The sequence below is a fragment of the Equus caballus genome, chromosome 2, assembly GCF_041296265.1.
Source record: "Equus caballus isolate H_3958 breed thoroughbred chromosome 2, TB-T2T, whole genome shotgun sequence".
Lineage (NCBI taxonomy): Eukaryota > Metazoa > Chordata > Mammalia > Perissodactyla > Equidae > Equus > Equus caballus.
In genome coordinates, this window is record NC_091685.1 from 88,183,386 (window position 1) to 88,204,178 (window position 20,793).

At 38.5% G+C, this 20,793-nt stretch overlaps 1 protein-coding gene across 36 annotated transcripts in view; it reads left to right on the plus strand.

Annotated features, from left to right (window-relative positions):
- SH3D19 (SH3 domain containing 19) overlaps positions 1 to 20,793 on the plus strand; it is a 163,185-nt gene that overhangs the window by 115,445 nt on the left and 26,947 nt on the right. For 8 of the 36 annotated variants that reach the window (XM_070261490.1, XM_070261491.1, XM_070261493.1 and 5 more), the window contains 6 exons: positions 3,347 to 3,389; positions 5,161 to 5,299; positions 5,429 to 5,582; positions 6,348 to 7,349; positions 15,913 to 16,020; positions 20,117 to 20,229. In XM_070261490.1, the coding sequence (XP_070117591.1) occupies positions 3,347 to 3,389; positions 5,161 to 5,299; positions 5,429 to 5,582; positions 6,348 to 7,349; positions 15,913 to 16,020; positions 20,117 to 20,229 (1,559 nt within the window). Of the gene's footprint in view, positions 1 to 2,015; positions 2,057 to 3,346; positions 3,390 to 5,145; positions 5,300 to 5,428; positions 5,592 to 6,347; positions 7,350 to 15,912; positions 16,021 to 20,116; positions 20,230 to 20,793 lie in introns of all 36 variants that reach the window. The other 28 variants (XM_070261503.1, XM_070261509.1, XM_070261514.1 and 25 more) reach the window with 7 other exon arrangements.

Sequence of the window (20,793 nt, forward strand, 5' to 3'; positions counted from 1 at the left end):
TAATTGTGTCATCCCTTGTCTTTTTCCCCTTTTTGCCCATTCTGTAAGAAAATTTGTAAATAATTTTTGTCTTACCCAATCCACTGAAATGTTTGTTTTGCTATCCCAGATTCAATCATCTAACCCCTGCAAGCAGAAAGACTTTATCACATTTTTAATGCAACATTCCTTAACTTGTTGTATTTTAAATTCTTCCATAATGATTCTGGTTCCAATAAAGGCTTGAGGTCCTTTTTTTTTTTACATTCATTCTTGTGACCCCTAAATATTTTGAGTAAAGATCTTAAAAGTGTTCTAATTGGATATAGCTGGAATTTCATGCTTTTCCTTTCGTTAACTGTTTAAGAGAAAGTTATTCTCTGAAATTCAGATTTAGCTAATACTCACTGCCTCCTGTAAGTCAGGAACTGTTGACATGCATTGTAAAATAACGCTCTGCACGGTAGGTGTTAACCCCATTTTACAGATGTTAATAAGGACACTGAGTCTCAGAGAGGTTGAATGGCTTCACAAGGTAGATCTGAGTTGTGAGTCTAGACTTCCTGACTCCGAGGCCCTTGAGCTTTCCACTCCATGGATGTTCTTGTTACCATGTAAAACACATCTTGCTCAAGAAAATGTAGTTAGTGAGTTATTTTTTATTATTGCGATTTTCATTGGTAAGATAGTACTATAGCAAAGATGCTTGTAATATAATAATCCTTCTATATGTTTATTTCTTCTATGATTTAATTGATAATTTTGAATCATTTAGAGTCAGAACTAGCATCCAGCTCTCCTGGCTCCGCAAGGAGTTAAACTGCTTCAAGGAACAAACTGCTCCTAGCCCTTCCTGTAATGGGCTGTGCGACCTGGGATAATTCATTTAACCTCTCTGTGTCTCAGTCTCTTCTTCTATAAAGTGAGCAGTAGGATGATCACTGAGGGTCCTTCCAGGCTTATGATCCTGTTGGAATTTAGGAGGATTCTTTATTCGTGCTAATATTGCAAGTCCAGATCTCAATCTTTTATAAACAGCTGAATATGAATTTGTTTTATACTTAGAATTTAACTATATGAACTAGAAAAGTTTGAAAATAATTCTGTAAAATCATATCATAACTTTAACTGAAAATATTGCCTCTATTCTGTGGCCTTAATCCGAAATGCACAAAGGACTAGTAGCTTGTGGCAAGGGTTTAAAGGAACATGTTGGTCTGTGTGGGCATTGATTGATTTCTCCCGGCAACATATACATCAAATCTGTTTAATCTGGGAAAGTGAGAATGAATTAAGCAGATAGTTGAGAAATTAGCAGGAAGAGTGTGAGACACTATATGAAAATCTAAAGTGTTTCTAGCTACTAAATGTATTTAATACTGACAAAAAGTGCCAGTCGTTCTGTAAGGTTCAAGAGAGAAAAGAGATTTCATAGATGAGTAAATATATAAAAAAAAAAAAATCAGTGGAGGAGAAGGAAAAGCTGTGATTCTCAAAGGATGTGGAGGTCTGTAAGTATGATTGGGAGACCTTCTTTCCCCTCATTCTGCTACATCCAGAGTGGAAATACTACTCTGCTCACCAGTGGGGGGCCTGTTACTAATGACCTCTGGTGTGAAGGGGTGGAATCAAGTGAAAAGCCACTGATTTAAAAGAATGTAAATTGACCACTGAATTACCTTTAAGTGTTATATCCATACTTTAAAATTGAATCCTATTGAAGTAGCAAATTGATTTTGCAAAATGCCTTTTAGATTTTTTTGCACTGTTGTTAAAAACTATGGGTAGATTTTTTTTACTGAGATTATGTGTATGAATGCCCTGGTCTGTACAGACATATCTTTGCCGCAGCATATTTCTTTACTTTCTGAAACTATGGTTCATCAACTTTTCTTTTCTGTCGAAGTGTGCAGAGTGGGGACAAACAATGGCATGGCAAAGCAGTCTTCTCCTGAATTCCATTTAGAGCATAGGCAACTGGGTTCACTCTTTTTTCTCCCTTTCCTCTTCTATAACCCCTTCTTTTTTTCCCTTAGCACTCATGAATAGTGCACAGCAAAAATGCCCCGTGGAAGAGGTATGTTTGTGACAATAACACGATGTCTTTTAATAGTGCTGTCTGCTGATTCTGGCTTTAGTGATGGTGGTGATGTGATTGTAGCACTCGGTGAGCCTCTGACTTAATGAAGCCATTCTTACGAATCAGACGCGTGCCACTCAGAGCTTTAGCCTCTCTGTCCTCTTTCATTCCAGTAGACAAAATGCACCTCAGCTTGGTTTAGCTCTTGAAAAAAGCTTTGCCAACCCAACGTAGGTTCAGCTGTCACAGCTCCAGCCCCAGCCTAAATTTCATCCCTACCTTTCACCTCCACTTCTGCCTCCCCAGCTTTGGCAGCCTCCTTGCTTAGAGAGAGTCATAAGTTAATAGGAGGAAGAAAGAAAAGATTCATACCTTCAACCTTTTCAAATCAGAAGAATTGAAAAAGAGTATTGGAGAGGTATGAAGGCAACTGGTAGAAATAATTTATATCTGAAACAAATTCCCTTTGGTGCACGAATCTTACAGTATAGTACATATTTGAAGGTTTTTTTTAGAGATATGTTTAGAATGTGCTCCTTCAAAATAGGGATAATATTCTTTATTACACATATGTCTAATATGTGATCCTGTATGTGACATTTTCCAACTTGTCTAAGACTTGTTTTAATTTTAAAATAAAATTTGGAAAAAATTTAAATCATCAACTTTTTGAGTTTGAGATTTCAGGGAAAAGTCACTGCTTCTTGTTCAATAATATGTGCTATAAACATATTTATAAAAGTATTTTGAACACTTTTTGCATTTATTATCTCTTAATTTAGTTAATAAAACAAAGTAAAGGTTATAAAATTCTAGAAAAGTTAGAAAATAGATGAACATTTGACCATTCCCATTCTCTTTGCAATAGTTATAAACAAATATTACAAAAGTATAGTCATATGGATTAGAATAGATATGTAAATTTTTTCTGGTCATTGTTATCTCATGTCATTGTCGTGATGCTTTCCCCATGCAATTTATATTTATTAGCTGTCTTCTTTTCTCTGTTCATTCTTCACATTATTTTCAGAACTATGGAATGTGTTTTGGGGAGTTTTGGAAATCTATATTTTCTAATGCAATTCAAATATATAACTATAATTAACTTTCTGTCATATAAAAAGATAATTTTGATTTGCTTTTCTACTTATGGATGTAAAAATTCATACATTCTATGTGATGTCAAGTATAAGTTAACTTTTTCTAATAGTGTACCCTATAAAAATTTAAGCCTGTGTAGAATGTACTTATTTTTTGTACTATACCAGTTTATTCTTTCTTCTCTAGCTTCTCGGACTTCTATTCAGAGTGAGCTTCATCGAGATAGGAGGTATGGTTATATTTATAACAGAGGGAATATATTCTGCTGATAATGAAATCAAATGTGTTATCAGTTAGTAAGTTAAATATTTCTCTTTCATAAGCAAGGTGTTACAGTATTTTGCCTCATCAGTACATTTCCTGAATTAATCTATAAGTTTGAATGATGAAGATTTTGCTTGAGATAAGAAGCAATATAAGCCTGAAAATGTTCTTTTGACAGTAATTATTTACTGAAGTCAATTTTAAAAATATTTATTAAGCAATTACTATATGTAAAGCAGTATTGTTGTAACTGCTTCAAAGAAATGCTTTGTACCTCCTAGCTACTTAGTAAATGTTGCATAGCTAAATGCATAGATGACAGGATAGAAAATGGAATGGAAGGATAAAGAAAGGAAAAGAGTCAGGCTGGCTAGATAGCTGAATGGATAAATGGCTGGATGGGTGGTTGGAGAGAGGGAAGGAAGGGGGTGGGGTGGAGGGAGTCACTGAATAGATAGAAGGAAGGACCAATAGACAGACAGACAGATGGTAGAATGGATGAAGTGTGGACAGGTGGATAAATGGATGGAATTTTATAAGACATGGTTCCTGCTTTCACCTTTCTTACAATGTAGTATAGAATAATGAAGAACAAGGACTTTAGAGTCAGACATAACCAAACACGAATCCTGACTTCACTACCTTCTCACTGTGTCAACTTGGGCAAGCTACTTAGCCTTTGTTAGCTTCTGCATCCCCCTGTATAAAATGGTGTTAATCATACCTACCTCATAAGGTTATCATAAGGATTAATGCATGTATGATGCTTAACAGTTCTTAACTAGTAACTCTAGTATTTAGTTAGATCACAGCTGTAAGCAGAGGTTCTTCGGTAATGCAGTTGTTTGATCAAAGAGCAGGTTCTACTGTTTCACAAGCTAGCATGAGAATGTGTGTATGGACTCAGTTTTGGTAATGGCAGTGCTTTTTTGTTTTTGTTTTCCATGGAGTGCTAGAGAACAGTAGAACAGATATCATCATCCCTATTTGTTAGATGAAAAAGCTGAGGCTCAGAGAAGTTGATTAATTTGCTCAGGGTCACACAGTTGGTGTTTGTTAAGAAATCAGATTGAAGATAAAATTAAAACATGAGACTGAAGAATCAGATTAAGAAAATGATGTGAGGAGCCACGCCTGAATCACTATGTCTCCTCAGTATTAAAGATTAATCATCAAATTCATACACAGACCTGACCGGGAATATACACACACACCTCAGGGTCCAGAAGTGAACATATAATCTCTAAACACTTAAAGATAACTTTGGATTGGGATGGAAATGGAGTGATGGGAAAGAGGATATTCTATTTACATGGCATCATTTCAGAGTATGTACTCTATAATAACAGAAAACTAAACTGTTCTGTTTGACCAGTCCACTTTTCTGCCTTCCAATTTATTTATGTTTGTGCTATTGGCTAGATAGCGGAGCCCTGGAATGAAGAGACTGGGCTTTCTTAGTCCTTATTCTCATCGACCACGGCAGAGTTAAGTTCAGGGTACATCTGTAACATTTTCAGCCACAGCTGTGGAGGATGGCTGTCATTTGCTCCCTGGAAGTATGCCTAGGTATCCTGTCAGAGACAGCCCAGGCCAGATAGGTCATTTCCGTGACTATGGTAGTTCTTAGGTAATTTTTTTGGGTGATAGTTGTTTTCATGAATCTTTGAACACTCGCAAATAGACAATAGCTTGTTACCAACCTGCAAAACCTCCCTGAGGCTTCTGTCTGCTAGGCGCCCGGAGATCACCATTGTGGCAGCTGAGCCGCTGAGGCCAGCCTCGTGGTTTCCAGGAGCCCCACCTCCAGGACTGGGGTTTGCCCCATCTTCTGCAGCACGCCGTTGGACGCCCAATGAGCTGGTCCCTGCTGAGGTGAATAAATATCACCTTATCTCTTTGCATTTTATTTGTAAAATGAAGTTCAAAAATAAGAACGGTGAAACTGTTAACATCTTGGCTATTGCCCATAGATGTCTAAAATCTTCATTCTTTATTTTGCAGCTCCCACCATCTTATGAACAAGTCATAAAAGAGATCAACCAAGTTCAAGTTAACACTACAAATAATAATAATGCTGCTGCAACTCCAAGGCGTACTATTACTTCTGCAACTCAGACTGACTTTTCAGAAGAAATAGACAACCACCTGCCTCAAAGTAACGCAAGTAATTTGTCCTCTGTAATTCTGACTTAGTTTTAGGGAAGCCGTCAGTAGGCTTCTAGCCTTTAAAATAATTTGCAATTTGTGCATAATTCATTGAGTTCTGCTTCCCAGTCAGTGTGATCACTCTGTACTTTCTTTATTTGTGTTTGCTGTGGTTATTATAATAATAGATCATTCTCATGAGCTGCAGCCCCCATCTCTTGGGCTCACCCTAGTTCATATCACAAAAACATCATCCTTTTAACTCATAGTTAGCATTACTGCTGATGCCCTTTATTCCCATAGAGAAAGATGTTATGTTTAGCCACTTAAACTTGATAGGATGCTAAAGGTGGTTGTCCCGTTAGGCTTTTAAAAAGCATTGTATTTGGATAACTTTGGAAAAGTAAAGCAAGAAATGTCAGAATCTTGACAAGAGAGAAATGGTTCCTGTGATAAGTCTACTGAGAATCAGGAATTTAATGGGGTTTTAAAATATTATATTGTGAATATTTCTTATATGAATAAATATAACTTGAAGAACACTCCTGCAGAAAGCTGAGTATAAACATTTCCCCATTGATTTTGGAAGTTCAATGGGGAAAAATGTGGAAGATTTTTACTTTGGAAAAGTAAAAAAAATTACTTTTTACTAATTAAGGAAACCAAAATCTCTTGGTATTGTACATGTATATTTTTAAAATCTGTGTATCTTCTATTATTTTTTCTTTTAAATTATAACATAGCAACTTCTTTTTGTTTGTCTTGGTCCTGTCAGCACTACAGGCCCCTCTCAAACCTCTCCAGCCTTCCCCAGCGGTCTCTGCCAGTGATCTGACAAATGTGGCGCCTTTAATAGTCTTTGATATTTCTGAAGAACAGAATTGTCTGGAAAACTCTGGTCCTACAAGATGTCCAGTGCCAAAACCAAGATCAAAAAGCAACCTCAGACCAGTAGCCAGAGATATTCACATTAAAAAGCAGAATCACCAGAAAATCAGCTCTGCGGCCACAGAAGAGGAGTCATCCCCAAGCCGGCCCCAGTCTCTGCTCGACAGTACCAACGACTTGGATAGTCAGGCAGTGATGAACATCATGAACACAGAACGAAGCCAAAATAGTATTGTTTCAAAGATCAAAGCATTTGAGGATCAGACAAATACAGAAACCTCGGGACTACCCAAGAAACCAGAAATTGCTCCCCGCACACTCCCCCCAAGGCCTGCTGTTTCCTCAGGGAAACCCTCTGTGGCTCCCAAACCAGCTGCTAACAGAGCTTCTGGAGAATGGGACTCCTGGACTGAAAACAGGCTCAAGGTGGCCTCCAGGGAAGGGCTCACCCCACACTCTCCACCGCAAGAAGCAGGGAGCATCCCAGTGACCAAACCTGAATTGCCAAAGAAACCAAATCCTGGCCTTATACGCAGTGTTACTCATGAGATTCTGGGAGGAGGGCCCATGGCTGAGAGCCCTGATGGTGGGAAGAAAGCCCCAACTCCTGCTCCTCGGCCTTTGCTGCCGAAGAAATCTGTTTCCTCCGAAAACCCCACCTACCCTGCAGGTTTGCTGAAGCCAGTCACTGTTCCTCCCCGACTCTCAGTGGCATCACAAGCCAAAGCATTCAGGTCACTGGGAGAAGGACCCCCAGCCAGCCCCCCAGTTCCAGTTCTACCAAGCAAGCCCCCAGGGGACATCGACCTCATCAGTTTTGATGATGATGTTTTACCCACCCCATCTGGGAACCTGGTTGAAGACTATATGGGTTCAGAGACGGTTCTGGGTGAGTAAAAATCAGAAGCAGGGGGGGAATCTAAACTCACCATAGGGTATCTTGAAAGATACTTGCTGTTTTAGTTTCCAGTATATGTTACTGAGGTTTGTACATGTGCATGTGTGCACATGCATGTGTGTGTATAGAGACAGAGAGAAATACAGAAAGATTAAGAAACATGAAGCTGGGTGGGAGATGGAAACAGAGAGGAAGGGAAAACATGGGATCGGGGAGATGGAGACGGAGAAAGAGGGAGACATGCACATTGATTACTGTTACATGAGCCAGGAATAAGCAGACTGGGACTAGGGGCCAAACTAGATGAGAGGCTGGCTCCCTTACTCCGGTAGGTAGAGATTCACACATTAGGAGGACGCAGGGGGAATTCTTATAGATAAGTCATGCCGTGGCCCCGGAAGGACTCCTCAGATTGACCTGGCCCTGCTGGGAATGTCCGCAGAAGGGCCAGTCCTGGGGAGGACTCTGGCAAGAGCAATGCAAGGAGTGAGGACCCAGCCATGTGTTGCAAATCTTCCCTTGGGAATGCAAAGTTTTATAAATAAAATACAACACTTGTAAGTTTCCTGCCAAGAACAGGACAATTAAATTTCCCAAGAGGCAGAGAGTGTGTTTTCTTTCCTTACACTGTTCAGATAGAGGATGTGGTGGTAAAGCTTATCTTTGATTTGTCAAACTAAGCTGCTCTACTTATCATTGACAAGATTCCTTTTACTGCTCTTTACTTATTTGGGTAGAATTTGTGAACATGTAAGTTAAATAGTATTTTCAAAAGGTTAGCTGTCATCTTATAAATGTTTAACATGCATCAAAATGGTGTAGACTCTGATTCAAAACCAAATTCTGCACAGCACAAGTGTTGTTTAAATGATAGCAGAAACATATTTATTAAATGTTTATCATACACATAGTATTGTAACTGGCTATGGAGTACCTCTTATCCATAAGGAGTGGCAGGAAAAACATTAGAATATATTGAGCTTTTGCAGGGTTCCAAACCCTCTGGTGGATACTCAGACATACATTATTTAACTTAATACTTAGAGTAATCCTCTGCAACATATCATTGGCCTCAGTTTGCAGATGAAGAAAATAAGGCAGAGAGAGATCAATGTACAGTAACTTCCCAGTGTCATAAACACAATTTTCCGAGGCAGGATTCAAACTCAGTCTTTTTATTCTAAATCTAGTTTATTTTCATTATGTCATGTTGCCATCCCAACATTTTCATGAATCCTTAAACCAGGCAACACATTAAAAACTTTTCAAGTCTTTGTTACATCATTTTCTTTTTTAAACATTTTTGGTATTACAAGGTTCAAGGTAGGATAGGGATGGGTAAACCCAACAGCAGCAAATGGTTAAGGAGTGAAAACAGTTCAAGGCAAAGAAATATCACCTTTTGTAGAACCTGCTAGATTCTATGGGGATGGCAACTTGGTTAATAATTGCTGAGAATTTATTCTGTGTTATCAAGCAGATAATTACAGTCATTTTCAAAAAGGAAGGTCAATAGTATACATTCAATATGAATACAGTCTCATGCTTCATACTCAGCTTTTTCTGTTTCTTGATTTCTATCACTTCATTGCACAACGTTTAATTATTGGGACAGTCTTTAAGCAAAATATGTAATTTGCATGCCCTACCTGACTTTAACCATTGCTCTTGACTGTGGAGTATTATTGAACTAAACACTTTATCTTCTTTCTAAACCTGCTGCTCTTCCTATATTCTGCACCTCACTAGTGATACCATCACACACCCAGCCTTCCCTGGAGAATCCTAGAGAGATACCCTTGAGTCTGCCTGTCATACAGTGGCTGGTTGTTTGGACTTGGAGTCAAACAGGCCGAGGTCCACCACTTAATTGCTCTGTGACCTTGGGCAGTACCTCTGTTTCCTCATCTATGAAACACAATAATAATATTCCTCCTAGAGGTATTGCAAAGGTTAAATGTGATTATGCAGGAAAGCCCTATCACATTGTCTGAAACATGCTAAGTGTTTGTTAAGTAGTAATTATTACTGTTACTTCTTGCCTTTCACATCCATTTAGTTACTAACTCCTTCTGGTTTTACCTTCTGAATAGTTCTTGAATCTTCCTCTCATTTCCATCTCTCCTGCTTTTGCCTCACTTTAGGCCTCTATTCCCAGATTAGTGCAGTTGTCTCCTAAATTGAGCCCCTGCATCTGCCTCACACCCATCATTGTCCATATTATGGCTACCCAAGAGATTGTTCTTTGGACCTTGTTGCTTCCCTGTTGCTTATTGACCTCCAGAGGCCTTCAGGATCACCTCTGAATTCCCCAACATAGAAAGAGATTTTCATTTGTTTATCTATTTGGGCTTTGTGACTTTTTGATGCTATATTAATAGCATTGTCTTTGTAAATAAAGGATTATATTCTGTTTGTGAAACCTTGCCTAATTGTCCTGGTATCAGCCAGAAAGTGGGAGAGGAACATAGGAGAAAGGAGAGAAACTCACAAATACTTTCTTTCTCTTTCTCATCCCTCAAAAATAAAGAAAATCTAATAAAATAGTTTTCATAAAGTGAAGTTCCCATATTAATCTCAGGAAATAGAGATCAGAAAATACCAAAGCTATGAAAACATTGTAAAGATTAGAAAAATTATTAAAGGAAAACTCATAAAACAGGCAATTTAATGGATTCATTTCTTGGGTAGAATGCCTTCCAGGTTAATGTAATGGAGCTGAGAAGCATTAGCAATTCCTCTTGACACCTTTACACATCATACCCAGTTGTCAAAAAAAGCAGAATGCTTCTGCTGTCAGCCCCATTACACAGACCAGAATAATAGTTTAGCAGCCAATTTTTTGCTATAACAGAACTCAAGGGAAAGAAATGACAGAAAAGCAAGCCAAGGATGGTGAAACCAATTATGATGACAAGCATATTATTAGAGACAGGTAATGGGCAGAAAACTACATTATCATCAGTGTTTTTCTCAACCCGGTAATGAAGACCATGTGGATATAGGTGTAAAGGGGCCTGCTTGTTTGGCAGCAGGCGTAGAACAATTGGTGTTGGTGTGAGGGACTAGAAGGAGGGCAGAATAAATACTACAAATAAAAGTAAAAGAAAAATGCCGTTGACTTTCCTTAGATTTGGGCAGGAGATTCTTTTGGACATGCTCTGTGTTTTTCCTGTAGAAACAAGAGCAAACAGTCTGTGATAGAAAGAATTATGGCACTGCAGTTCCTAACCCTTTCTGGCTCACAGAACTCTGAGAATCTGATTAGCCTGTGAATCTTTTATCTCCCTTGAAAATAGCCCTTGGCTCATGGATGCACAATTGGTGGTACAATTTCCAGGGCTTTGAGGGCCTACTCTTGGACCCAGATTAAGGACTTTTACTATAGAATATTGGAAATAACCTTCAATGGACTGCTTAAATAAATGATGGTACATCCATACATTGGAGTATTATACGATAATTAAAAAAGAGGCAAACCATCTATTATCTCCCACTATGGACCAACCTCCAGGATACTATTAGGTGAAAAATGTAAGGTATGGATACTACTCATGGTATTTTAGCTACTATTGGTGTTGAAACACACATACACACAACTATGCAGTGTCTTTGAAAAGATGTATAAAAAGTTGGTTAACAAAGTTTATCTTTTATAAGGGAACTGGGTCGGCAGGAGAGAATGGGGGAACCTGGTTTTCAAATAGCTAAATATAAGCAGAAGAAGGATGAAAGAAACTGGGAGAGTTACTTCATGTCATCTTTGCTATGGAAAGAGAGCCGCCTTCCACACTGATCTTCAGCTTTGCGATGAGTAGAAGTTTTAAAAAATAATAAAATATGATTTTTCTAAGGTTATATTATTCGAGGTTACAAATAAAAGCTGATTATTATGAACTAATTATGTCTGTTAGACAAATCCAAAAATATATATCTGCATTATTTCTTATTAAATAGAATCACCTGGGTATAGTATCCAAAAAAAGAGTTTTATTTTTCTAGTTACTTTATGGAAACTTTTATGGCCATTATTGCCTTGAAAAAGCAACTAAAAGGACAAGAATTTTTGTTTTTTCCCCTTATTTTTAAGTGTTTTAGTTTGTTTGGCAGGAATGTTAATTCAGCTTAATCTTATAACTTTTCTTGTGATTAAATTTATCTTATTGGATTTATTTTCAGTTGCAAAGTAACATATATTTTCTGTAAGAAGTCAATACAGACATTTAGTAAAAGACAAAAAATTAATCTCTCTCCAGTCCATCTAAATCCCCCAAGTAACCACTGTGAGCAGTGTGTCTGTAGCCTTCTGTGTCTTTGGACATTCCAAACCAAAGCTTACAAATATGTACACATGCCTGTACTTTTTCCTGCTTTTTACAAACGTTTTTATCATGCTGTACCCTTTACTGAGCAGCTTGCTGTTTTCACTTAACAGTGTGATCTGTGGACTTCTCTCCAGGCCAGTAGATCTAACTCCTTGTTTCCTTACACCTGTCTAATATTCCCTAGTGTGTGTGTGTCATTGTTGACCCACCATTGCCCTATTTATGGACATTCAGGTTGTTGCATTTGTTTTGAATTTTTTAGCTTTTTTTTTTTCACTGCTACCAAAAATGCTGCCGTAGACAGTCTCCTAAACATTTTCACTTCTACCGGTGCTTTTATTTCTCACGACTGGATTTCCAAATGTAGGACTTCTGGGTCAAAGGTTATGGACTTTAAATATTTTAATAGTACCAGTGATCCAGTTTCCTACCTGGCAGTGCCTGGAGTTCTCAAACGTGAGGTACCAGCCTCGCTGTAGATGTTGCTCACTTATATTTCTGTTGGAAAAAAAATACCGCTCTGATGAAAAGACGTAAAAAGTAAACTTCGTACTGTGTAGCTAGAGAGACTCGTACACGATCATCAAGATGAAAAACAGGCCTCTGGCTCCACCTTCTCACTGAAGTGCTGCTGCCTGTCCTCCCCACTCATCTGCACGCCTGGTCTGGATTACAGCCCGGGCCAGCATGCAGACAGAGGCAGATGCCGAGCTCACTGACTCAGTGAGCACAGCTGGGGTAGGTCATTAGACAGACCCACTCCTGCCAAACAGCCCGCAGTGCTGGAACACTAAGACTTCCTTGCTTCACTGTATTGAGAAAGAAATTTTTTTCCAGAGACATGTATAGTAGACTAATTACACATGATGTGAGTGCCGGTTATTAAAGAACAGCTAACAATATTAAAAATAAAGACCAAAAAAGAGAGAAAGAGAGTGGATAGCTAGGACACTTTGAATACTTTGTATTTAAGATGTATCTATGCTACTTCAATGTAAATCCTTCCGAGTAAAAAAAAAAAAGATGTCTGGACTCTTTAATGCGACAGGTGAGATCGCTGCGCAGTGTGTGGCATTGGGGGCAGGGTTCCCTGTGGCCAGTCCTCCAACAGCAAGCACATGCTGGGTGCCCCTTGTGCCCAGCCCTGCAAGGGCACTGTCTGGCCTCTTTTCTCCTTTCCCCGCCCCCGTTATTGGTGCCCTCGCTCCTGGAATGTGAGAGTGTAGGTGGTATACTGGCCCGGAATTTAATATGAGTTGGGAAACAATTGAAGTCATTCTATGCTCAAGATTTTCTTCCGCCTCCACACCCACCCAAAGAAATCAGCTAAAACCCAGCAGATTATAGGCACCAAAAGCAGCTGTTAAAGCAGAATGCTGCTTGAAAGGTAGAACACAGTGCACTACCATGATCAGCCTTAATCCTTGTCTTGAATTTTTGGTCCTTTTCCCAGCAGAAAACAGAGCCCTGAAAGAACAGGATATTACAACAAGATTGAGGGGAGGGAGCATGGTCAAGTTCCTAAGCAGTCAGGTGTCTGCAGCAGCAGCGGGAAAGAAGGTGGCTCCTTGGAGGTCAGTAGGTTCCAACGAGGACAGAGCAGAGGCAATGGCAGGGGGGAGAGAGATGAACAGAAGGGAAAGATGCGTGAAGCAGAAAGATACTATGTTTCTGTGTTTGAATAAAATGTATGTCGAGATTACATGGAGTCTTCAGATTCTTTCGTTTTAGTTAACATTACTCAGAACAGGTGAACCATTTGGGGAGTTCAGATTCCAGTAATATTTGCAATAATGGGCTTTAATACAAGTATACCTACCCCTTTTTATCCATTGGCACTGCTGTTTCTTAAAGACCTGATGAATGTTATTCAAGTTGGAAGAGTTACTAGAATATGGAAAATCCACTTGTTGGAGAGATGGTCGTGGAGCCCTCCCATTCCTTGCCCCCTGCACTTGTTTCATGCTGCACCCTCTTCCCTTCTGCCCACACCTGAACTTCCTCACCTTGCTCTACTTTTTCCTTTTCTCAATAGTATGTCTCACCTTCTAATATACCCCCTGAATTACTTATCTATTATGTTTATTGTCTCCATCTCCCTACTGGAAGGTAAGTGCCATAAGGGCAGAATTCTCTGCTTTGTTCGCTGAAGTTTCCCAGCGCTTAGAATAGTATTTGATGTGTAGCAGGCACTCAGTCAATACTGAATGAACAAAAGTGAAAAAGGAAATTACAAAGAAGTGGATATAAAATGATCCTGATTTTCATTTTTCAAAATACCTACATAATAATACATGTAATATAGGGGGAAAAATCTGTAGACAGATACACCAGGTTTTAGCTAATAATTATCGCTGGAGGGATGGGATTACAGGAGATTCCTATTATATATTTCTTAATGTTTCCCATTTTTACAATAAATATTACTTTTGAGGTAAAAAATAATGTTATAAAAAAATAAGGAATTAAAGAATTTGGTTAGACCTAAAAGAAGCAGCTTTGTTTATTTGTTTTGTGAAGACATAGGTTACAATGGAAGAAACTTATATTATTACAGGAGCCTTTTTTTTTTTTAAGTTTGGTATTGTTTTGATAATTTTGAGTTGGTTTTTTGAACTTAGACAAGACTTACCTCACTTGCGAGTTGATAGACAGGTTTCCATAGAGGGCTCATCTAGGGTTTTTTTCTCAGTAACCTAACAATAATTCTAGCATGCCACCCGGGGGGCCTTCTTAGGTGGTAGATAATAAACTCAAAATAGGATTGTACTGTACCGTCTTATCTCCCCACCCAGCAGTGTTACTGGCATATGATAGACATAGTATATGAGCAAGTGACTAGTGAGTGAGTGATGCCTCTGGTAGGATATGTGATTGTGGGCTTGCCTGAGAGCTGGTTGGAAGGGAAGGGGAGGTATCAGGGAACTGAAAGGCCTTCTTATCCTTAGCTCAGCTCTTCATATATCCTGAAAAGAGCTGGTCAGCAAAAGGTACTTACTGAACTGTAGCTTCTAACAGGCAGAACATGAGTGCTGTTCATCATGGGAGCCATGAACGCATTGTTGTACAGGGAGTATCTCCTTACAGGGAAGATCTGTGGAACAGGTACAGAATTACAGCATGTACTCATTCTGTGTTTTGTTGACTAAAGGCAAAGGTGGCCTCCTGAGATCCTGTGTGCTATATAGGGTATCCATTATACAGCATTTTATTTTATTTTACTAATCTGATTATTTTCAGATTTCTCATCTTTTAAAAATTTTATGGGGCCAGCCCCAGTGGCCTAGTGGTTAAGTTCAGCATGTTCCACTTTGGCGATCTAGGTTCAGTTCCCAGGCGTGGACCTACGCCACTCATCTGTCAGTGACCATGCTGTGGCGGCAGCTCACATACAAAAAGAAGATTGGCAGTGGATGTTAGCTCAAGGCAAATCTTCCTCAGCAAAAAAAAAAAAAAATTATGGTCATTTTTCCAAACTACTGAAAAGAGCATTTACATTAAAGAAAAAAGGACTTATTTCTTTCATGAAAAATTGGGTGGTTATGCATTTGTTTAAAATACTTACTCTTAGTATATACTGTCCATTTTAAATGAATCAGTTAAGATGGAGAAATGCTGAGTCACATATCCTTGCCCCAAAATTAAATATTTAAAGGGAGATGTGTTATTTTATTTCCAGGATAAAACATTTTTCATTTCCATGTTACTGAAATGTAGTTTTACTAAACTACTAAATTCGAGACTGCTGAGCACCCACCCTGTGCCAAGCACGGTGCTGGGGAGGATGAGGGCCCTTGATGAGCCCTGGGGATAAGTTTTCCAGTCCAGGCACAGGAGTGTCGTGGAGAAGAGGCCTTCCTTGCTGGATCTGGGATCTGGGAAGCTTCACAACAGGGGGGAAATTGACTCCTCCTTTCAATTGCCCCTCATTTTCAGGCAGACACTTATGAAATGATTACATTCCCATGAAAGATAGCTTTTACATAATTCAGGATTGTACTGCGTCTCTCTCAGAGAGGAAGAAAAGCCATATGAATTATTTACAGACCGCCGAGTTATTTCCTTTCATGAGCTCCGACTCTGTTTTTGTCTCTGCAAACTGAGATTTTGTTTATCCGTGAACAGTTTTCCCTGGGGCATGAAAAATATGACTCTTTAATTATGAATGAGGTTTTTTGTTTGAGTCCGTGTTAACTAAAACACACAAAATAAACTGTGTTTTTCATTAGATCCCTTTCAGCTCCCCACAAAAACAGAACCAACAAAAGAACGAGCAGTGCAACCAGCGCCCACCAGGAAGCCCACTGTGATTCGAATTCCAGCCAAACCAGGAAAATGTAAGCACTTCTCTGCCTTCTTTATTCGCCTCTCTGAGCGCCTGGGGGAAATGTATGCTAATTTATCGACTACTTTTGAACTTACGTGTAATCATCCATTTGTTATTATTATAGTCAAAGACATTTAAAAGCAAGTTGTTTTTTCGTAATTCTTTAGACAATTAGTACAGTAAATTTGGATTTCAGTTGTCTTTAGGCAGAGAGAATAGAAGGAGACTGAAAATCATAATAATGTGGTATCCTGTGTTAGTGCCTCTAGGAAAGATGGTAGGAAAGTAATTGAAACTGACAGCAGATGAAGTTGTATATGTCTATCAGGAGTATATTATTTCAATCTGCATAATCTGCGGACCGCTATGTGTGAATTGTGTGAAGAGTGGTAACCACATGTTACAAAAACATGTAACAATGTATAAAAATATTTTTTAAATTAGTGTAACACTATATTCCTCTATACTTCTTTACTTGATTTTTTTTAATGGTGCAATAAATGAAATTTTTTATGAGCTTTAATAAGTACTGCAAAGATATCTGATATTTATTGTAAGAGAGAAGCCAAGAGAGCCAGAACTATTTATTTTAGACCCCAGAGATTATTAAAAAGTGTGAGTCAAAGCATGTGTGTGTATATGCATGTGTGTATGCATGAGCATGCAGTGGGTTCCAGAGCAGTTCCTGGCATTGCTTAGAGTGATCACACAGCTTTCCCTGTGAGCCTCTGCTTCATTTCCTTTCATTCAATGCTTTTGCATGGCCCAGATGCATCTTTGCCTTTGTCTAACAAGAGATTCCGCCATTCCATTCCTCCTAACAGCAGAGCAAGTGTCCAAGTCCTTCGCCTATAGCATCCCAGGATTACATTGCAGGCATACCCTGGAATGCCATGAAACCTCTTAAGTTTAGGGGTTTGGTTTCCCTACAAGATACTACCCAGAAGGATCCCACTGGGTTTAGTCTCTTGATGGTTTTGTTATTAACTGATGGCTTTAAGCCAAGTATCAAGAAGATTGAACTGAGTTGCTATGAAGAATGAGGAGAAAAAGTCAAGGGTACCAAATTCTGGTGCTTTCTAGCTTCTTAGGAGGTTATATGGTAGTGTTAGATTAAAGAACTTGTGGTGTATTTCTTTTCACAACATTATATAGCCCGCAAATCAGTGAAATGATAGCTCATTGGGTTGTTTGCCTGCTTGCTCTTTCCTTGTTAAATGTATTCTGGATTAAAACAGGCATAGTGAGATATAATGGTGATAAACATTGCCTGAAGCTCATGTGGGTTTTAAGTAATACAACTTTTATAACTAACTTTATTCTTCTTCTTGTGCCAGGGTCCCCAAGACCCCCAGGTTTGATGACTCACTAGGAGGACTCACGGGACTTAGCATATAGTTGTGTTCACGGCTGTGATTTATTTCAGCAAAAGTATACGAAGAAAAATCAGCAGAGGTGCATGAGGCGAGGTCTGGAGGAAACCTGGACCAGCATCTGGGCCTCCTTTCCCAGCAGGGTCCCAGAGGGAGGACTTAACTCGCCCAGGAACCAGTTGTGACAACATGTGTGAATTGTTGTCAACCAGGGAAGCTCATTAGAGACTCAGTGCCCAGGGTTTTTAGTGGGGGCTGGTCACATAGGCACCTCATGTGCCAAAATTCAAGACTTCTAGAAGGAAATCAGGTGTTCAGCATAAACCATATTCTTTTGTTTTATCAGTTCTGGGAATAGTGGGAATCTTCCTGAAGGCCAAGTTTCCAGATGCCAACAAGGACAAGTCTTGTAAGCAGGCCTGTCTAAGGATAAGCGGTCTCAGGCCTGCTATGTCTACTCTTTTCTGCACACTTATAAATTGGATTAATAGTCCTGAAATCCTAAAAAGGATATATTGAGGAAGCACCTTTATTTATTATCCTGACAAAGGTTCAGGAACTATTAGAAAGTTGAATTCTGTACTGCTATATGTGAGAGAAATAAAGTGCCAGTTTCTGGAGAGTTATTTCTGTTTATATCAAAAACCAGTTCCCTGGAATTTTATTATTTCAATTATTGAGCAATGCATATATGCTGTACAGAAAAAAAAGTAAGCCTTTTGGTGTCTGAAGAACTTGGAAGGGACAAAGGAAGAAAGGAGCAGCTTTGTGGTACAAACCTCTTTGCTTTTCTTTGAACCTGTCAGCTCCTTCATCTCGGGACTTGTTTCTTCAGACTAGGATGTCCTTTTCCAGGATATCTGCTTGGCTGCCTCCTTCACCATTCCTTCAGGTCTTCGCTCAAATGCCACTTTTCTGTTAAGACCTCCACTGACCACATTATTTGAAATTGGAAATCTCCATCTTCCCCACACACCCACAGTGGTTAATCCCTATGTCCCTTTCTGCCAGTAAACTATCTCCTCTCTACTTTCGTATTATTACCACTTTGTACCCCTAGTTGTTTGTCATGACGGTATTATATCCAAATGATTCATGTTTCCTTGTAAGAATAAGGAACCTGCAGCACAGAGAAAGTCTTCAAGATGGCCACTGAGATGGAATGTTCCTGTTTGTGTCTGTATTCCCAGAGCAGGCCTGCCTCTCACTAAGAAGGCTTGCCTGTCTCTAAATCATTGGTTTCCTAGTAGCCTGCGTGAGTATTTTCCTCCTTTTGAGAGTGCTTTCCTGTCTGTGGATAAAACGGGAACCATTTTCCTCCTTTTGAGAGTGCTTTCCTGTCTGTGGATAAAACGGGAACCTGACAACTCATCCTCTTGTTACAGGTTTTTCATGTGAAATGGAAGCAGAGTGTGTTCATTTGAAAGAATGAGAAAAATTCCCATCTCCTTTAAATGCCTAAAAGTGTGTAGAAGGCGGCTTTCGCCTCTTTTAGTATGCCACAATCATCCTCTCTCCAAGTGTATTTGCACACAGATTTTAATTAGCTGTCACTAATTAAATCTAGCCATCTGTGGAGTTTTTTTGTTGTTGTTTATTTTAATAAGTTGAGGGTGCACTATCACTGAGTTAAGGATGTAGTTTGGATGTAAAGATATTGTTTGTTAAATTGAGGGCAGTGAAGTCCATTAATCTGAAGCAAATGAATTAGAAAACACATTTAATTATTTGGATGGGGGAGGGTTGGATATACCACCTATTAAGAAGCAGCATGCCTTATGTGATAAGCTTTACTTGGTTCCTTAGGAAAATGGCTATCATAAAAGATCCATACAGAGAATAGGTAGCTGAGCAAATGAGAAAGAATTCCCAGTTAACCTCAGAAATGTGATGGGTTAGTAGACATTAGTTAATTTTACTGACTGTTTTCTAGAAAGTAAAAGTAATCCTAAATAATTACCACAGCAGCCAGCATTTTTGAGAACCTTCTATGTGCCAGGCATTAAGTTAAGGCATTAAGTTAACTCATTATAAATGAGTTTGGGGTTCAAAACCCTGGATCTGACAATTACTAGCATTAAGATCTTGGATAGCTCATTTATTTTCTTCTCAGCTTCATCTGTCTCTTCATCTATAAAATGAATAGGATATTTATTGTCAGATTCTTCATCTGTAAAATGAGTAGGATGTTATCTAGCACTGTAGTGCTGTCCAATAGGACTTTCTGCAAAGATGGAAATGCCCAATATGGTAGTCACTAGCCACATGTGTCTATGGTGCACTTGAGATGTGGCTAGCGCAACTGAGGAACAGAAATTTTAATTTTATTTAATTTTAATTAATTAAGATTTAAGTTTAGATTGCCACACGTGGCTACTAGCTGGTGGACTGTGCAGATCTGGCACATAGATAGATGTTGGTTGGAGAAATGTATATAAATAAAGTGCTTTAACTTAATGCCTGGCACATAGAAGGTTCTTAAAAATGCTGGCTGCTGTTGTAATTATTTAGGATTACTTTTCCTTTCTAGAAAACAGTCAGTAAAATTAACTGCATACTAACCCATCACATTTCTGAGGTTAACTGGGAATTCTTTCTCATTTGGTTAGCTATCTATTCTTTGTATGGATCTTTTATGATAGCCATTTTCCTAAGGAACCAAGTTGCAATCACTTCATCCTTTGGAATCCCCAAAGACTAAAAATTACTGATGAATTACTACTATTTTTCTAGGTTTACATGAGGATCCACAAAGCCCACCTCCTCTACCTTCTGAAAAACCTATTGGAAACACTTACAGTACAGGATCTGGAAAACTCAGTAATGTAGACAGAAATAGAAACTTGGTAAGTCGTTATTATAGATTGCCTTAGGTCGAAGACCAAGCTATGCACTAATTCTAAATGCTCAACTAATGTCTTAATTATTTTACTGTTGGTCAGATTTAAAAATACCTTTATTAGAAACCAATTTCTAAGTCCCATTTAATGTGATGTTCAATATTTAAAAAATCCCTGTAGAACAAAAGAATTTGGCCACTTCATTGTACTTCATCATGAAATAATTTGTCCTGTACTGATATAATGGCATTGTCTTTTAAATGGCACTAATAATGAGGAAGTTACTGAAAATCTCTAAAAGTCTTTAACATTTGTGGAAATAGATTTGGTTCAATTATCAGTTTTTATTTAAAATAGCCAATTAGTGACATAATTTTAAGATAGTTACCATAAGAATTTGTTAATCTGAAATTTAGGGAAAAATTATTTTTTTATTTAAAATAATAGAGCTTTACCATTTACTTGTTAACAGATGGTGGTCAAAGAGTTTTAAATACATATATATATATATATATATATATATATATATATGTATTTTTTTTTTTTTTTGCTTTCAACCTCAATACCATC